We start from the raw sequence: 16,497 nt of genomic DNA, 5'->3' as shown, positions 1-16,497 counted from the left end.
TTTAAAGCCTCTATAGAGGAGATACATGAATCATTACGCCTTCTTGACTATCTTTATTCTATTTGTAGCCAGAGGTTGAAGCGAAAAAAGTCTCTTGAAGTTTCTCTGTGTACTTCAGACAGAATATATAACAGATAGCAGTCCAATGGATGAACTCGAAAAATCCTCACAAAGAATACAATGAATTCTTATTTTAATGCTGCAGGTAGGAGTGCCAAACCGGTTCCCTTCTTCAGATTCCAAATAAAAAGCTGTGCATATTTCTCACAGTCCCTCAGCGAGTAAATTACACCAATTATACAAGTCTTTGCACATTCCACGAGAGGACAATGGCCGTCCGAGAAGTCTAAAAGCAGACACAATGACACGAGAGACACTGGAGTCACATATTTAAGTGACTTGTCGTGTTGCTCGACGCTGGTGATTCACACTATATGTGTCCGATGGCTACGTCTCTGTGATGAGAATAAACACTTATAAACAGTATGGTTCAGCGTCACTTATCACCCTTTATTATTCTTTACTATCCTTTTCATCACCATTTATCATCTCATATCATTATGGGCACCTTTTGAAGCGTATGAAATATGTCTCATGGTGAGTTGGTACCACTTCCCTTTAGCATTACACTCGGAAATTACACTCTTTATATTGGTTGATCTGATTATGCTTCTTCTTCTTCATGATTCAGTTTGGTAACCATGTTAGATTTTCTTTCCTTTAATGAGACATTTTACGGTAAAATAAGTGTTTAGAGGCACACTAATGAATATTCATTCATACACATACACACACACACACACACACACACACACACACACACACACACACCGGAAACACCGGACGTCCAGCTTTGATTGACCAGCAGAACAATAACTGGATGACTCACCTCCCATGATTCAATGCCACTGTGAATAGAGCATCAGGAGGAGATGCACACACACACGTATGTTGAGTGTGTGTGTGTGTGTGTGTGTGTGTGTGTGTGTGTGTGTGTGTGTGTGTGTGTGTGTGTGTGTGTGTGTTTGATATTCACTGAGCCTGTACGGATGCATTTCCCTATGAAACACTAGTTTCCCCTGAAGAGAGCACCTGTGAGGCTCTGCATCCGGCCGGGGATCCCAAATGCTCAGCAGCTCATTTGATCCTTTTTTATAAACACAACATGTATATGGAATAATTCTCTTGAGGGTGACTGACAGTGTTTGTCAAAGTGGAAATGAACGCACTTAAAGGACTGAATCCAATGCATAAAATGCAGATGTACAACGAGAGCATTCGGCTGCTCCCTTTGAGCTCCTTCCTCTGAGACTTTCACAGTAAAAAATGATTCGTCACAGATTCAAGGGCTCCTGCTTAAAAAATATCTTTTAGAATTTAATATAGAAATCAAGTGGCACAAAGCTACTTCGTGCTGCAGTGGCAGAATGCAAAATGAAGGATTTCAGGGTCACATTTGATCCTTTGGGTTATCGTAAATAAAAATGGATAACCACAATGTATTTGTTACCTCAAAGGATGCAAACCCATCATGTGTTATGCTCTCCACCCCCTTTTTAACTAAATCTCATTCAGAAATCTCATCTTTTTTTGCGATATGGGTGTTTTCCAACGTAACCGATGCACCGATCCAGCCGGGAAACCAGACAGGACAGACGGTGTAACCAATGGTACAGCAGATCGAGGAATTCGAATGTCCTTCAGCTGCCAGAGACGGAATTAGAGGAATAGGAGAAGAACATCCTCCGTGCAGGTCTGTGCATGTCTGCCGGCTAGGCGTTGTCACTCGGTGCCATTTACAGCACCGCCGAGTGCCACTTTGACCTGTTCAGCGTGGACGAGGTGCGTGTCGAGGCTTCAGCGCTCAGCACATTGCTTTCATAAATGCCCCTCTTCAGGGTCTTTTGAGCCTCTGCCCTTCTCGTCATTACAAGGTCATCTGCTCGCTGCAGCCGGAGGTGTTAATACAGATGAGCAACGTCTGTTAGTCAGGGAAAACTGCTGTGTAACTCTGTCCTTGTATCGGCTAAACCCAAGAAGGGCTCAAGTCTTGGCAAATATTATCGCTATTATCATACAGATTGAATAATCAATTATTAATGGGCTTTACAACAACAACAAAATCAATCCCACAAATCGTTGCTTCAGATTGCTCCTTCAAATTTTGCTGTAAATCTAATGTGAGAAGTTCACTTTAATGTTAAGTGTTATGGTCACCGGTTGAACGTTGTGCACTGTAGAATGTGGAAGGCAATGTTGTGGAAATACAACAGGTAACCCAACTCTACACATTACTGTCAAGGATCTCATCACACGCAGAAGTTCAGGCACTCCAACCACATGGAACCTTCTCAGCAAAGGAACATAATACCAGATAGTCTGTTACATCAAATTCGACTCTCTAGCAGACAACACAGATGCATGGAGGCAGTTATCGAAAGACACCGAATGAATGAGTCCAACTGCCACTACTGTGTATTTGGCATGAGCTGCTGGCCGACACATCGCTGACAACACCGCCCACTAAGTCTGTGGCAAAACAAGATTCTGTCGTGGCATTTTCTTAACAGGGTGAACCTTTCACAATAAAAGCCCTTCAGTTCCACATTCAAAACGAGGAAGCCACAGGTGTCCGGGTTCAAACTGACCGTGAACATCCTCGGACACATTTTTACATTTGACAACTAATCGTCGAAATGCAAATGTAGAGGCAGATTTAAGTGTGGGCATCAGCCTTTGGCCTTAAGATGTTTTAGAATCTTTTCTTAGTTTATTATTTTTGCTTTTAAAGTAGTGGAGTAAATGCCCTTATGAAAATGTAGTAGGATTACGAAATAGTTTGAAGGTTTTGTAAATTAGATGATGAAATTGTGCCGTAGTGCTGACTCGATAAGTATTCTGAACAGTTTGTTGTTGATAGTTTTATTTAAATTAAGATAAAGATATACTCTGCTGTACGTAGTGTCTACATGGCATCATTTAACCTGTCAAAAATAACAAATATCATTTCCAAGTGACAACACTTGCGTGTGCAGGGCCCGTGGTTATGATAATGAGAGCGTGGACAGTGGTTGAAATAGCATGGTAACTTTATTGCTGTGGACAGCATATACTTGTTGAAGAGATTGCAGCCTGGAGGTTTGCACCGTCTCTGGTGTATTCTCTTTTACCCAGCACTAAATCTGAAGCTGTTTACTGGACTTATGGGTCTCGTAAAAGGCTGGTGTGCATCCATGCCGAGCAGACTCCTTTTCTCCTCTCTGCCTGCTTGTTATGATATTCAGACGGAATAAGAATGAGAGAAAATCAATATCATTACTACAAAGGTTGGGATAAGATGTGTCATGCATTTGTATTAACTTGGTCTTGCCTCTGACTGAAATAGTGCAAAGAGAAGAAATGCACTTGGACAAGGAGTGGTATCGTCCTTTCAGTCATCGCCAACCAATCAATGGTGACCAGTGCACTGTGGCAACAGTGCGTTTTCCATCAGGTGTGCTAGGAGTGGCGGCTTTGTTCCTTCTTCCTCTAATGATGCATGGGACTGCCTGTGGAGGGTGTGACACATAACTTTAGTTTGAGTCGGACACCAGAGACGACCGAAGCTCCGTAACTCAGACATTCTCATCACATTCTGCATTCCTCACATTTCTGATCACCGCTAATTCTCTCCGTTCAGACTTCGGCAGTGTTGGATTACCGATGCTGTTTGATAAATGCCACATGCAGGCCTGGGAAAATATACCGTGCATCAGTCTCGCGCCTGTTTCTGTCAAACTCCGCCGCTAATTCTACATAATGTCAGCTACTCCAGCTACTCTGAGAGTTGATGGCTTGTCACCGCAGCTGCAGCAGAGCTCTCCACTACCTGCTCAGTGCGAGAGCTGCAGATGGGGAGAATTACACGCTGCTACAAATATCGGGCCGGCTGGCATAAGAGTGCTGGAACATCATCTTTTGTGCATTACCAGCGCGTATCATAAGCAAACACATCTGGTAGGAATAAAGGAAGGTTGCTTGCTTGTTTTTAGCCTCCACTGAAAGCAAGAAACGGCAGTGAGATGTGCACTCAGTTAAGCTCCAGACTGCAGATTCAAGCTGCAGCATTAATACAAACATTTCTTCCAATACTTTCCTGTGGCTGGTGACAGCTGGGAGTGTTTCTTTCCTGCAGTAGCGACGCGAGCAGCCAGCTTAATGACAAGCTCCGTCTGAAATGACAGAGGACCCTGCTTGTCTGTGTTTGTGTTCTTTCGTGCTCCCCTTGTTATTGGAACTAATGGGATATGAAAACCAGGACTGACACACATGGAACAATATGTGCTCTCCTCACTCCCCGCATTCCATCTCATGTTAATCTTACATTTTATCAGGGTAGTGTGAGAGGTCCAATATTGTTGAAATTAAAATATGTTGGCATTTGGATGGTTTCTGCATTCATTATGGACTGCATGGGATAACACAATAATGCTAAATAATAGCATTGTGTGCTATTCTAAAGATGGAACAGTCAAAAGGCTATTTTATTAGTCAGATGACTGAATTTTTCACTGCTCAGACTACATTGTGCATTTCCATTTCCCCCAGCCAGCCCAAGCACAGACACACACACGCACACACGCGCACACACACACGCACACACACACACACACACACACACACACACACACACACACACACACACACACACACACACCTTCTTTTAATAATGATTTTTGACCTTGACTTACTAGGGTGTGTATGGATCAAGCACATGTGTTTGACTAGGAGGGCCGTGGAGTTAGTGTGTGTGTGTGTGTGTGTGTGTGTGTGTGTGTGTGTGCGTGTGTGTGTGTGTGTGTGTGGGAGGGGGGGGGGGGGGTGTGTTTCCAATTGATCTGTTGATGTCACTGGGAGCAGAAAAGAGTGGAGCAGCCTCCCCCGGCATCTAGCAATCGATCGGTGTTCAGCCTCGTTTTCTGAGAAGCTGGAGAAAATATCACCCCCAAATCTTGTTGCCAGAAATGCTCAATGACTCCAATGACAACGGGTAAAGAAAAGGCGATGAAATAACGCGGCCTATTTTCAAATACGTGGCTCTTTCACAACACCCCCGCTGTTTGTGCAGTCTCTGTGGCGCTTGCAATTTAAGAGGCGATTAGAGATCTGATTGGACATTTACATGACGAGGGGTTGACATCATGCTCGTTTCATTGGCCTTAAAATCCTGATTGGATTGGCAGTCACTCAAGGGCAGTGCTGCTGGTTCGTTGACAGAAAGCGTGGGGGACGGAGACGGGGAGCAGTGTGCCAATCATCGCCCAACAGCTGCCCTCCTCCGAGACGTGGCCTATAAAAACAGCCTGGGATGGAGACACACACACACACACACACACACACACACACACACACACACACTCTCGCGCTGTGATGTCGATGCAACCACAGGTCATCGTTCTATTCCCGTCTCATCACGAGAGGGGGCCGCTGAACACCATCGCAATGCAATTATTTGGCTTTGGGAATCAATAGCGGAGAAGATTAAACCTCGCTGCCATGCATGACCAGAGAGAGGAAGACACAGGTGGCTCCATTTCCTTTTCATCCCTCTGACTCCTCTAACGCCTGTAAGTTGACAAGAAGGCTGCAACAGCTGCCAAACTAGAGGGAGAGAGGAGGCACCGAGGGATGCCAACAAGGACGAAATAGGAGCAGCTGTGGGTGGCCAAAACAGCTGATCAAGCACTGATAGCACAACTTCCCAATGTGTCTGGGGGGATATCCGAGATTCAACAATAGAAACCTTTGATTGACACTGACCGTAAACCTACAGACAACAAGCCACACGTCAGACCCAGAATATAACAAGATCCAGACAGCCAGCTGGAGCACCAAGCACGGGATAAAGAAACTCAGACTTTTACTTAGTACGATGCTGAAGCTTTGTGCAGCGTAAGTCCGACGTGTTAGCGGCGCTCAAGCCGAAAGTCTTACACGGCACCTGTGGCCTCATTCCTCATGGCTCACATACTGGCTGAATGGCAGACTGACACCATGTTAAGACCGGGGCAATGTCAGTTAGTGTGTGTGTGTGCGTGTGTGCGTGTGTGTCGGTGTCGTGTTTCAGACAAGGTGGGCAGCCGCACACAGAACAGGCCACAGACGGTCCGCGAGCTGTTTTGAGAGCCGGCTCCTTATTAAGCCGCCGCCCTCACTGTACATCCAGCCTGACTGACCCCAATAACTCTGCTGTTTCTATGCTAAACCAGCGGTGGATAATTACTATGCCAGCTTCTATTATGAGGGATAATTCCACCCATTAGGAGTTTTTTTTGTATTTTTCCCTGACTTGCCTCAGAGCACTTGGATACAATAACCGTAGCGTGTTAAAATGCCGCCTCTCGGATTTCTCCGTCTGGTTAACAAAAGTGCTCAACCCCCTCCAACCAAAGGTAACACCATCCAGGTGAACCCCCTCTCTCGTCTTCCTCTCCTTCATTAACCTGTCGTGCCCTCCGTACCCTCGGGACTGGTCCCGTTCACAGCTGCGTGTGAAAGTCACTCACTTAGCCGCTGCCCAAGGGCCATTAGCGCTGTCATCTCCGGAGGGAGAGCTGAGCTCGGGTCGTCCTGGTGCTCTGACAGCTCTGCTGAGCTCAGGTGAGGCCGCGTCCACATGCTGATGGACGGCTCCAACCGCCTTCAGCCCTAACCTGACTGACAGCTCTGAACACCGCATCCTCTTACACAGAGAGCTGAGACCTCCCCTCAAGGCATTAATGACACACGTGCACACAATAGAAATGAGCGCATACCTCAAGTCAATTCGTGTTGCGTGAGCTGCTTTTGAAAGGGGTTGGAGTTGCCAAATAACCAAAATAACTGGTGCTGCAGAGGCTTAGCTCACCACAGGGTATTTTCTATTTGTTGTCCCTAAGCATGAAAACACCAGCTAACAACCACTGCCTGCACTATAATCATCACCACCCCGCCTCCATTATTTTCCAGCCAATGGGGTCGTGATAATTATAGTTTCTTTTGTTTTGAAAATGAGTAACTGTACCTTAAAACAAGGGAGGGAGAGGCCCCTATCTTTAGCGAATAATGACAAACACTTGATTTTCATTGGAAACAGACACACTTATACAATGCCACTCCCTGATTGTGGGCCTTATTCTAAGAAAATGACATTTTACCAGTCAAAAATAGATTTTGTTTGGAGGGCAGCAATCAAAATGCAAACACTGCAGCAGATCTAAAGGGCTCCTCCACTGCTCCGTCAGCCTGGTGTTTCCCAAAAGCAAACAACTGAGTAACTTCTAGATATTTTCATTCCAGTAGTCCTGATCAAGAGCCAAAGAAAAGGGTCAAAACTATCCTTTTGCTCAAACAGAGTTCACGGGGTGATTCTGACTCAGACATGTTTTTGTTCTCTTGGACTTGGATCCTGCAGTGTGTGGTGAGTGTTTTTAAAAAGTGAGGTGACCTGGCAGCAGAGAAAGCAACTCCCACCGCCTGTAAAACACCTACGCTGGCAGTTTGCTTTCCCAGGTGGACGCGAGCCGCAAGGACATGGGGGGAGCGAGGAGGGAGAGCAGGCAGAGCCGGGCCTGGCCTGCAGGTGCTCACAGAAGCAGGGATTGTTCCCTCTGGAGACGGAAGCTGGGGGTTGGGGGAAACCGGAAGGTGTGTATATGTATGTGTGTAAACACAAACACCCAAACACTGAGACTCTTCCCCTCCAGCTCCCCCGGCTACGTCAGCCTCCTAGCCTCGCCTTCACACCTAGGCCGACCCGCTCTCACAGCCCAGGGTCCGGACGCTCATGCATTCCTCAGGCCGGTGTGAGAGGGAGGTCGCTTGGGGATCAGGGGCCAAGCGCAGTCTGAACCACGACGGGCCGGGACAGGCAAACCAAACACACAGCAGTCCTGCTTTTAGGCAGGCCAGCTGGGCGCCTCTCAGAAACCTGCAAACACAGACAGTAAACCAGCTACACATGCCCCTTCACTATGGGTGTGTGTGTGCGTGTGTGTAAGTGTGGGGGAGTCTGCGCCAGTGCGGCAGTGTGCATAACTCAAATAATGAGCCAATGCAAACAGAATTAGGAGTCAAACACCCTTCACAGTTTCCTGTGTTTCTTGTTTAGATTTCGTACTAATCTCTGGGTGCAGGTCAGTGTGTTTTCACAAATTCAGGCACCCCGCTGATTAAAAGAAATGGAATTGAATGAGCGTGTTTGATCCGACACATCAGGACCATTAGCGGTCCGTTCAGGCATAACGAAACACCAGACTTGCTTTGAAACACCAGACTATTAAATCTTTTGACCACTGCTGCTCACAGAATCGACAAAAACATGAGAATATATGGAGATGAAGGAGGAAGGTGTGCAGAGGAGGGACTAAAACATAAATTCTTCGTGCTGCAGTCAAACTGGGTGTGATGTGGAAATGATTTTTAAAAAAAGGCCTATTCACTGAAAAGCCAACAGAACACTGGTTTCTTTTTTCCCCGGTGGATATTTCTGTCCTCGCCACACCATTCAGCTCACCTAAAGTTAGTCTAAGAGCATCAAGCGGTGTGGGGGTGGGGTGGAGGAAACACTGGCCTGTATTCTTTCCCCCTCGGTCTCAAACCCGCCTGCTCGCCCTCAATGGCACTTTGTGTGCAAGTTTGTTGGTGTTTGAGTGAGTTTGAGGGCACACGGAGACGAGACAGGGTCCTGTGGTCCAATGAGGAGGCTTTGCCAGGTATCTCCCTAAAAGGTGGATTCATTGGGGTCTAGAGTGGAACAGGAAGCCCTGCCCTGAGTCCTCAGACGCTCTGCTACATGTGTGCAGGCTCTCAGGAGAACAGCCGGCGTGGCTCCTGACTGTGTTTTTCTTTCTGTTGACCTGCTCTGCTGCCGCTGCTGCTGTTAGGAAATGTCCCTCCCTGACTTAAGCCTGCGATACAGCGGTGCTAATAATTCAAACATACGTATAAATCAAAAGAACGCTTCAGAATTGTTGGCAGTGTAGTTTTCAAATATGCAAAAGAAATATGCCAGTGCTTTATCTATTGACGATTAGAATGTGTGGAAGCTTTCCAGACTATAAATTAGAGGCAGGGAAGTTGAGCCAATTTGTGTCTGCTTTTTCTAAGAAAACAGATAAAATATTTGATTTCTATTTCAATCCTGTGTCTTGAGCTTAATAGGTATAAAGGAGAAGGATTAGAGGCATAGGTAAATCATTAGCGGGGTGATTATGTAAATCAACTAGTTGATCTCTTACTGCCAAAGGAAAACTCTTGTGCTGTTAATGTGTGAAAAAAACAGCGTTTTTGATGTTGTCTGGTTCTTGGGCTCAAAGCCGCTGCATTGCTCCATCCAATTTAGCAATCCCCAGCACAGCAACAACAACAGAGTTGCACAGTAATTACCCCATCACACGGGCATTGTGTTCAGGTGTTGAGCTCCGATTCTTCACAGCACAATTATGGAATTAGGAGGAAACCTACCTGTTTGCAACAAGCCGATTCCACTGTCTGTTACTCCGTAATGCCGCTGGATGTCGCGCAGCACACCTGTAAAGAGAGGGAAAACATGAATGTGGTTGCAAGACATAATAATAATAACCACAACGCTGAGCTCTATTTGATGTATAGCTAAATCGAATCTATTTTGTGGCTTGTGATTGTCGGATATGTTTGATAGACAGGCTATCATTCACTTAACATCCCTGAAGGGCAATGTAATATCCCCGATAAGTGCACTCTTGGCTGCCGTACAGTGGTCGACTTTCAGTAAAACGCTCGCAAAGATTTCACTGCCGGGTTTTATTTCTGCTTTTTGAACCGCTCAACGGACACTTCCATCACACACCTCCTCCAGCAATAGCTTCCCAGCACAGTGGCGGCGGCGGTTGATTTTGGCTTTTCTAAATGGCACTGCAACCGACCCTGTGAGGTTGATACTTGTGGTGGCTCTCATCACACACACGGCAGCAGCATGACATCCCGACCCTGTGAGGAACCACAGGATCTTTGAAGTCGTGTTAAACCTGTTGGTGTTACCCAACAGAAGTTGGAATGGAGGGAATTTTCTGGCTGCATGACTTCAATGCATTAATGAATGATGGCGCCTGCTTGGCAAGAGGCACCCGCAGGGAACGCAATGTGAAGAGCTGAGTATCTGCTCATCGCACAACATTATGAGTGTGTGTGTGTGTGTGTGTTCAATGTTGCCTGCATGTAGAGCATGCGCTTGAAATCTCATAAACTTTTTTTATTTATTTTTTGAACACGTTGTAAACATCAGACTATCGAGATGAAGAAGAAGATCAGACGGTGATTAATTAGGGGTTAGAAGAAAACCCCTTTATGGCTACCATACAATCTTAAACCCCAGTAAACAAGAAGCAACACGTCTCATCAAGTGAATTCTGCTCCTCTAGAGACCACCGGCTTGGAACGGTTCAAAGGCTTATTTTTTTTTTAAATAAAAGGAATAGGTTGCAGTCCAGATGCATGTGTGTTCGGCAGTGCCGGCTGAGTCTTCTGTAGAAACTGGCAGGCTTGTCTCTGGGATTGCAACACAGCTCATGAAAATGGAACAGCAGCATGACTAACATTTGGAAAAGCTGTCGGCTCCTCTCCTTTCCGAGCCCAGCATGACCCGGCGTAACCTGACCTCCGGACTCGTGCGTTTCACAAGCGGCTCATCCATCACGTCCTCGCGATCTCCGGGATTTCAAGCTCGGTAGTCGGCGAGAAAGGTCACGGCCAAGCAGGTAAAAATAATTTGCTCAACGCAGTGGATGTCCCTTCTGCCTAATTGTCAACAAAGGCGGCGCGATGCCGGGGCAGGTGCAGGTTGGACTGTGACTGCATGGGAGCAGAGACATACGTCAGATTCCTGTCATGTGAGTCAAGCCACCTGCCCGCATCCTCACTCTGCGGGGCAGCATTCTTGCGCTCGAAACTCTCTGCACCGTTTCCCCGTTCGTGATGATGTGACTCACAAGGTGCTCCCATGGTAGCGATCCGCCGATTTCAGTGGAAAAAAAACCTGCGTCGTTGGATGTGCTTCATCGCCTCTGCATTCGCATGTGACCAGGCAGTCGTGGTAATTATGCAGCAACGGCCTAAATTAAGGCAGGTCATTTATCGTTTCTCAGCAGGTAACTCGCAGTTCACATCCAAGTCCAAGTTGGGCTGATTACTGAAAGAAGTCTGATCACATCCATGCACCTCACACACACACACACACACACACACACACACACCACTACATGGCCTTGGCAGACAGGTTGGCTGCGACAGCGTCTCGGCCCCCATCCCCCTTGTCACGTCTGTCCAACAGCGACAACAGTGTTTTAACAGTGGACTGTACAACTGCAGCTGTACTCTAATTAGCTTGGAAGAAGTTCACACACACACACACACGCACACACACAGCCTGCTGAGAGGGGGATTCCTGTGCCAGATGGTGGAGCGTCCCTCCTGGACAGAGTCTGCATTTGTCTGAGCCCCACCCGTCTACCCTTACCACACAACCACCAGACGATTAATAAAGGTAGAGTTGGCAAAGCTGCTGTTCCCCGCGACAATGGGAGAACGGAGCTGTGGGTGTTGGATAAACTAGAACCACTGTGTGATGAAGTCCTCCGACGCGCTTAGATCTATTAAAAGCACATGAACGTATTGTATTAGACGTTTTAATGAGGAAGCAGTGGACGTTAATGCCGATCAAAGCAGCGCTGTTTGTTGTTCTCGATTCAAGTGCAATGAGCTGTGTAATGAAGTGTGCTAATCTGTCAGGGATTACAGAGAGCCAGCAGCTCTGTTTGTGTAGCAGCCTCCCGCGACTATCATCTCTGATCTCAATGTTGCCGATCAAACTCGGTGCTTTTGATTTCCTTTCCTTCCTCAGCCTTTTCTTTCTTCTTTCTCCTCATGTTTTTTTGGGACTCTGTGAGGAAACGCGACAACCATGTCTTATTAAGAAAGAAAGAAAGAAAGAAAGAGAGACTCAGAGATCCATCTGATAATGCAGTATCACAGCCCCTCGTCCAAGATGGCAGCACCCAGTTTAGTTGCCATGGCGATGCTGTTCCAGATAAAGGTCAAGAAACCACAAAGGAGCTCAGCTTGCCGAAATCTTAAAAACTGCCTTTTTTTATACTAAGATCCTCATTGCTGTTGCATCTCACAATGCAGTATCTGCTCACATGCCTCTTAGTTACACAGGTTATTATAGGATGCCTGAAATACCAAGTATAACACACTTAACACTAGACGTATCAGTTTACCATGCACTGCGGTTGCAACAAGATTGCCTTGAACGTTAATGAGTTTCTCAAGTCCTGGGCCTCCGGCGTGCATCTGAGCATGACACCTAGCATGAAACATGGCAGGAATGTGGATCTTCCTGACAGCACACTAACACTAACACTAACACTTACTTCCATCTTCACTCAAGGTAGCAGCACTCACCGGACACTCCCTCTGACACACAACCCAGTGCAGCGCACACTCCCTTAGTTAACCTTTCACAGCAGATACAACTCGAATGAGCACTCCTGAAGACATTGTCCGATTGCTTTGTCTTTTATTTGTCTTTCTGACTTTGAATAATCCTCGCGTTTATTTGCTTCGGCGTGATTCCCACATGACTGCGACCGTCGTACACCAGCACAGTCCAGAGCATCATTATTTATTGTGTGACCCTTCAGAACCCCTTTTCATGCATTTCTTTGGGATGCTGAACCGAGCTGCGCGGCTGCAGGCAGAGTTGAGTTGAGCAAAACAGCTCCCTGTGTCTGACACTTAGTTATTCCACTCTCATAACGTCCGCCTTCATGACCACTTTTTTTCTTCAGTGTAGCATGAGAAGAAATGACTCAAAACACGCCACACATGCAGCATTTACAGCGGTGAATGGTGAATGATCATTCTTCGATTATGAATAGTACTTTCTTTCAGTCGTCGCTGTTTCCATTATACGGCGACCGGCGGTTTGTGAATCAATGTAGATCGACGCAGCTCCAGAACAGTGAGACCAACGACTTGTGTTTTTATTCAGCATAATTTTTGTTGAAATAAAAACATCACATGGACAATTTGACAGGCAGTGGTGAACTTCCCCCCGAAACCTTAAGTTAAAACAACACGACGGCGTGATCCAGAGGAAACATTTCAAATGAGGATACAGCATGCTGTTTTTGCAAGGCCAGCTCTTCGTGCAGTGACGCACTCTGCAAGCATTGCTCCTCCGGGACCACCATACACTCACAAATACACCAGAGGTGAACACACACACACACACACACCACAGCCCATACGCCCATACACAGATATGCACACACTCCCGTCAGCTTGGAGCGGACAGATTTCATATCAAATCCCCAACAGAGACTGGTGGATCTCCGGACCCCCTTGGTTCTATTTCTGCACATAGAAACTAGGCTAAGAGGAAGGAGAGAATAGCAGTCCAATTTAAGAGTGACGCGTGTTGGAGAGAGCAGAGGAGTCATGAGGAGCGAAGGAATAGGTGGTGGCTAAAACCGGGTCAGTCTGGGCTGGATTTGTTTTGCAAAGCATATGTTTCCATTGTTTAAATATATAGTATGCATATATGTGTGTGTGGGTTCCCCTTTCCCCTGGTTTCCCAGTGTGTGTGTCGGAGTGCGAGGGAGCCAATGGATGGAAGTCATTCATTCTGGCTAGAGTGTGACGGGCCGCGGTGAACCGCTCTGCTGATGTGGCCAGATCCTTCCCCTTCATTCCTGCTAGAGGGTGATTCCTTTTCATGTGTCAACCCCAGCAGTATAAATAGTCTGGAAGGGGGAGGGGGGTCATAATGAGGGAGGAGAAAGTGCATCTTTTCTGGTCGTTCACGTGACCAATTTGGGGATTTGAGCGCGTGAGAGACGGTGGCAGTAACAGCGTGGGGAGAGAGCGGCCGAGTGCAGAGGCAGGCCACACTGCACGGCGCCTCAGAGGAGAAAGCTGACCACAAATATGCCCGACTGTGGCCGGCGGGCTCCTGACCGACTGCTCTCCTCCCTTTTGCGATGTGGTCCGCAGTGGGCGGGGGTGCGCTTTTTCCATTCCACTTCCTCTCCCTGCCACACAGAAAGGAAACGTGCTGCAAATGTCTGGGAAACAGTGTGCCGCTGCTCGTACAGGGGAATAACAATCCACAAGAGATGGGGAGTGTGTGAGTGAGCGCTGGATAGTCCTGCTTCCCTGTTGGTAGCGAGTCGAACGCACATCTAGGACCTTACGTAGTCATCGTATTGACAAGCTGGGAGGCTACTGTTTAAGATATCATAAATATGAGAGTGGAGTTCTGTAGATTAAAGGAACCGTGTGGACTTCCTGCCCACTAGCAGTGCTACGGAGCAATGCTTTTACGAGCGACTCCCTGTTGTGTTTGTGCACACGTAGAAGGATGCACACTTTGCACATGTTTTATGACGAGGAAGCTGTTGTCAACATGTTTGTCAGACCTCAAGGATGTGTTTAAGGGCCCCTTTTTGAGTGCAGCTTATGACACCGTTGATGCAGAAAGGACAGTGAAGGTTAAGGTTCCCACATTCAGGATTTTACACCTGATCTTTTTTTGTATTGTTGTTGCACATTCTTTTAGTTTAGTTGTTTCATTATGTTACTCAGAAGTCGTGGAGGTGTTGCTCAGAATGTACTGCTTGTAGCAACACTCCCACACTAATGCAAATCCTATTTCTTGCAATTTTTCCATCATGACAACGAAAGAATTGATTGTCAAACCGACAAATCACTAACATTCAAACACAATCAAAAAGTAGATCCACTGCAAATGGAAAGTTCTGCCGGTTTCAGTTTGCGTTTCTTTTTCTTATGTCGCTGACGTTGGTGCGTGGATGTCAAATCAAGCTGGTGGAAGTGCTTAAAGATGACCAATGCACCAAGATAAATGCATTCGAATCAGACGTCCTGCCAGTGTGGTGAGGATGAAAATGCGGTTGTTTCTGTGATAAAAACCACTGTGACATTTGAGACAGCTTTCCCTCTAATCTTCTAAATTTGTGACAGCCAAACTGGGCCAAAATCAAATTAAAGGCCTCTAGGTGTGCCAGCCTTACCACTTTGATTAATATGAATAATTTTTTTTCAACCTAATTTTCTTTCACTAATCAAAAGCTTGAATTCTACTCGAGGGCCGCGGCGCATTAGTCCCAGCCAGTACGTGCTAAATATTTGATGGTAGTGGAGAGGAGGCATAGTGAAGCATCAAGGGAGCAGACTAAACCTATAGCTCATCAATAATGCATCCAGGGCTAGCCCACAAGCTCGTATATGAGATAATGTTTTAGAAGTATTGGAAAGACATGCAGTGAAGCGAAGCAAAGGTATTTGAGATGACATGAGACTGTCTGACTGCCGGGGGGCGGGGGGGCTGCACTGGTTCACACCAGCGTCTCTCAGGAATACTGAACAGCAGTTTAACTCAACCTTGAATGTGGACACGGAGGAGCGTGTTTTATGTGGACTTTAACCAGAGAGAGGCTCAAACAGTGTCCGGTTATACGGACATGGTCCCTCTCACAAGCCCACTATTTGTCCTGGAACAATGAAAGGAACAGTGTGTAGGACTTATTCTCAATAGAAGATCAAAAACAACAGAATGACATTACAATTCATCCCCTGGGGAGCGTGAATGTCCGACGGGAAATTTGTTGCAATCTACCTTTTGGATGTAGAGATAGTTCAATGGTTCAATTGTCAAAACGTTGACCTGCTGGTGGCACTAAATGAAAAGTTCAGGGAGGAACATTTCATGGCAATCTATCCGACTGTTGTTGAACTGTTACCGTTAGGACCGAAACCAGTATACCTCAAGGTAGTTAAAACAGCCTAAGACTTCACTTACATCACCGCATGTGCGTGCCAGTGTCAGCTCATGTGAATTTTTAAAATCCTGTCAGTAATCCCAGCACTATTTTTACATAACAGTGTGGAGGATTAAAGTCGTTATGTAGTTTTTTTCTATTGAGATTTTATTTCTCCTCACTCTCTTTTTTTCCTTTCATGAGGATACGGGGAATCCACTATGGGGGACATTGAAACGTCTTGCCACATAATTATCATAAACAGTACGTACAGTGCAGAAAGGCTTTCTTACATTATTTTAGTTAATGAGGCTCATTGAGACGAGGCGTCTTTAATTATCCAAAGATTAAGCAGTAAAATGCTAAAATGCTGCCTTACAGATCTACTTAAAAAATTGAATATATACTGTACATCTGTGCTCTCGGTTTGACACCTGACTCATACTTCATCTGACTTCCTCTTGATCCGCTCACAGTGTGAGCTGTAAAGCATAACGATAAGATGTCCACAGGCTGTCTAGACCGCAGAGCTGTTTCTCCAAAAAGAGAGCGTGCACAGTGACCTCAAGCCATGATAAAAACAGAAGAAAATTGGTGACGATTTCTGTTTTCTGCTCAATTTAGCATCAAACGGCTGCAGCCCAACTGTCTTCTCTGG

The 16,497-nt window shown here is 46.2% G+C and overlaps 1 protein-coding gene across 1 annotated transcript in view; it reads right to left on the bottom strand.

The window, feature by feature from the left end:
* The window catches only part of spns2 (SPNS lysolipid transporter 2, sphingosine-1-phosphate), a 56,595-nt gene that overhangs the window by 30,413 nt on the left and 9,685 nt on the right, over window positions 1-16,497 (bottom strand). The window contains exon 2 of the mRNA XM_079214528.1: window positions 9,484-9,549. Within this exon, the coding sequence (XP_079070654.1) occupies window positions 9,484-9,549 (66 nt within the window). The remainder of the gene's footprint in view (window positions 1-9,483; window positions 9,550-16,497) is intronic.

Source organism: Taurulus bubalis (genome assembly GCF_910589615.1).
Source record: "Taurulus bubalis genome assembly, chromosome: 2".
NCBI lineage: Eukaryota > Metazoa > Chordata > Actinopteri > Perciformes > Cottidae > Taurulus > Taurulus bubalis.
The sequence above is the reverse complement of the archived record's forward strand: the minus strand, read 5'-3'. Positions and strand labels throughout refer to the sequence as shown.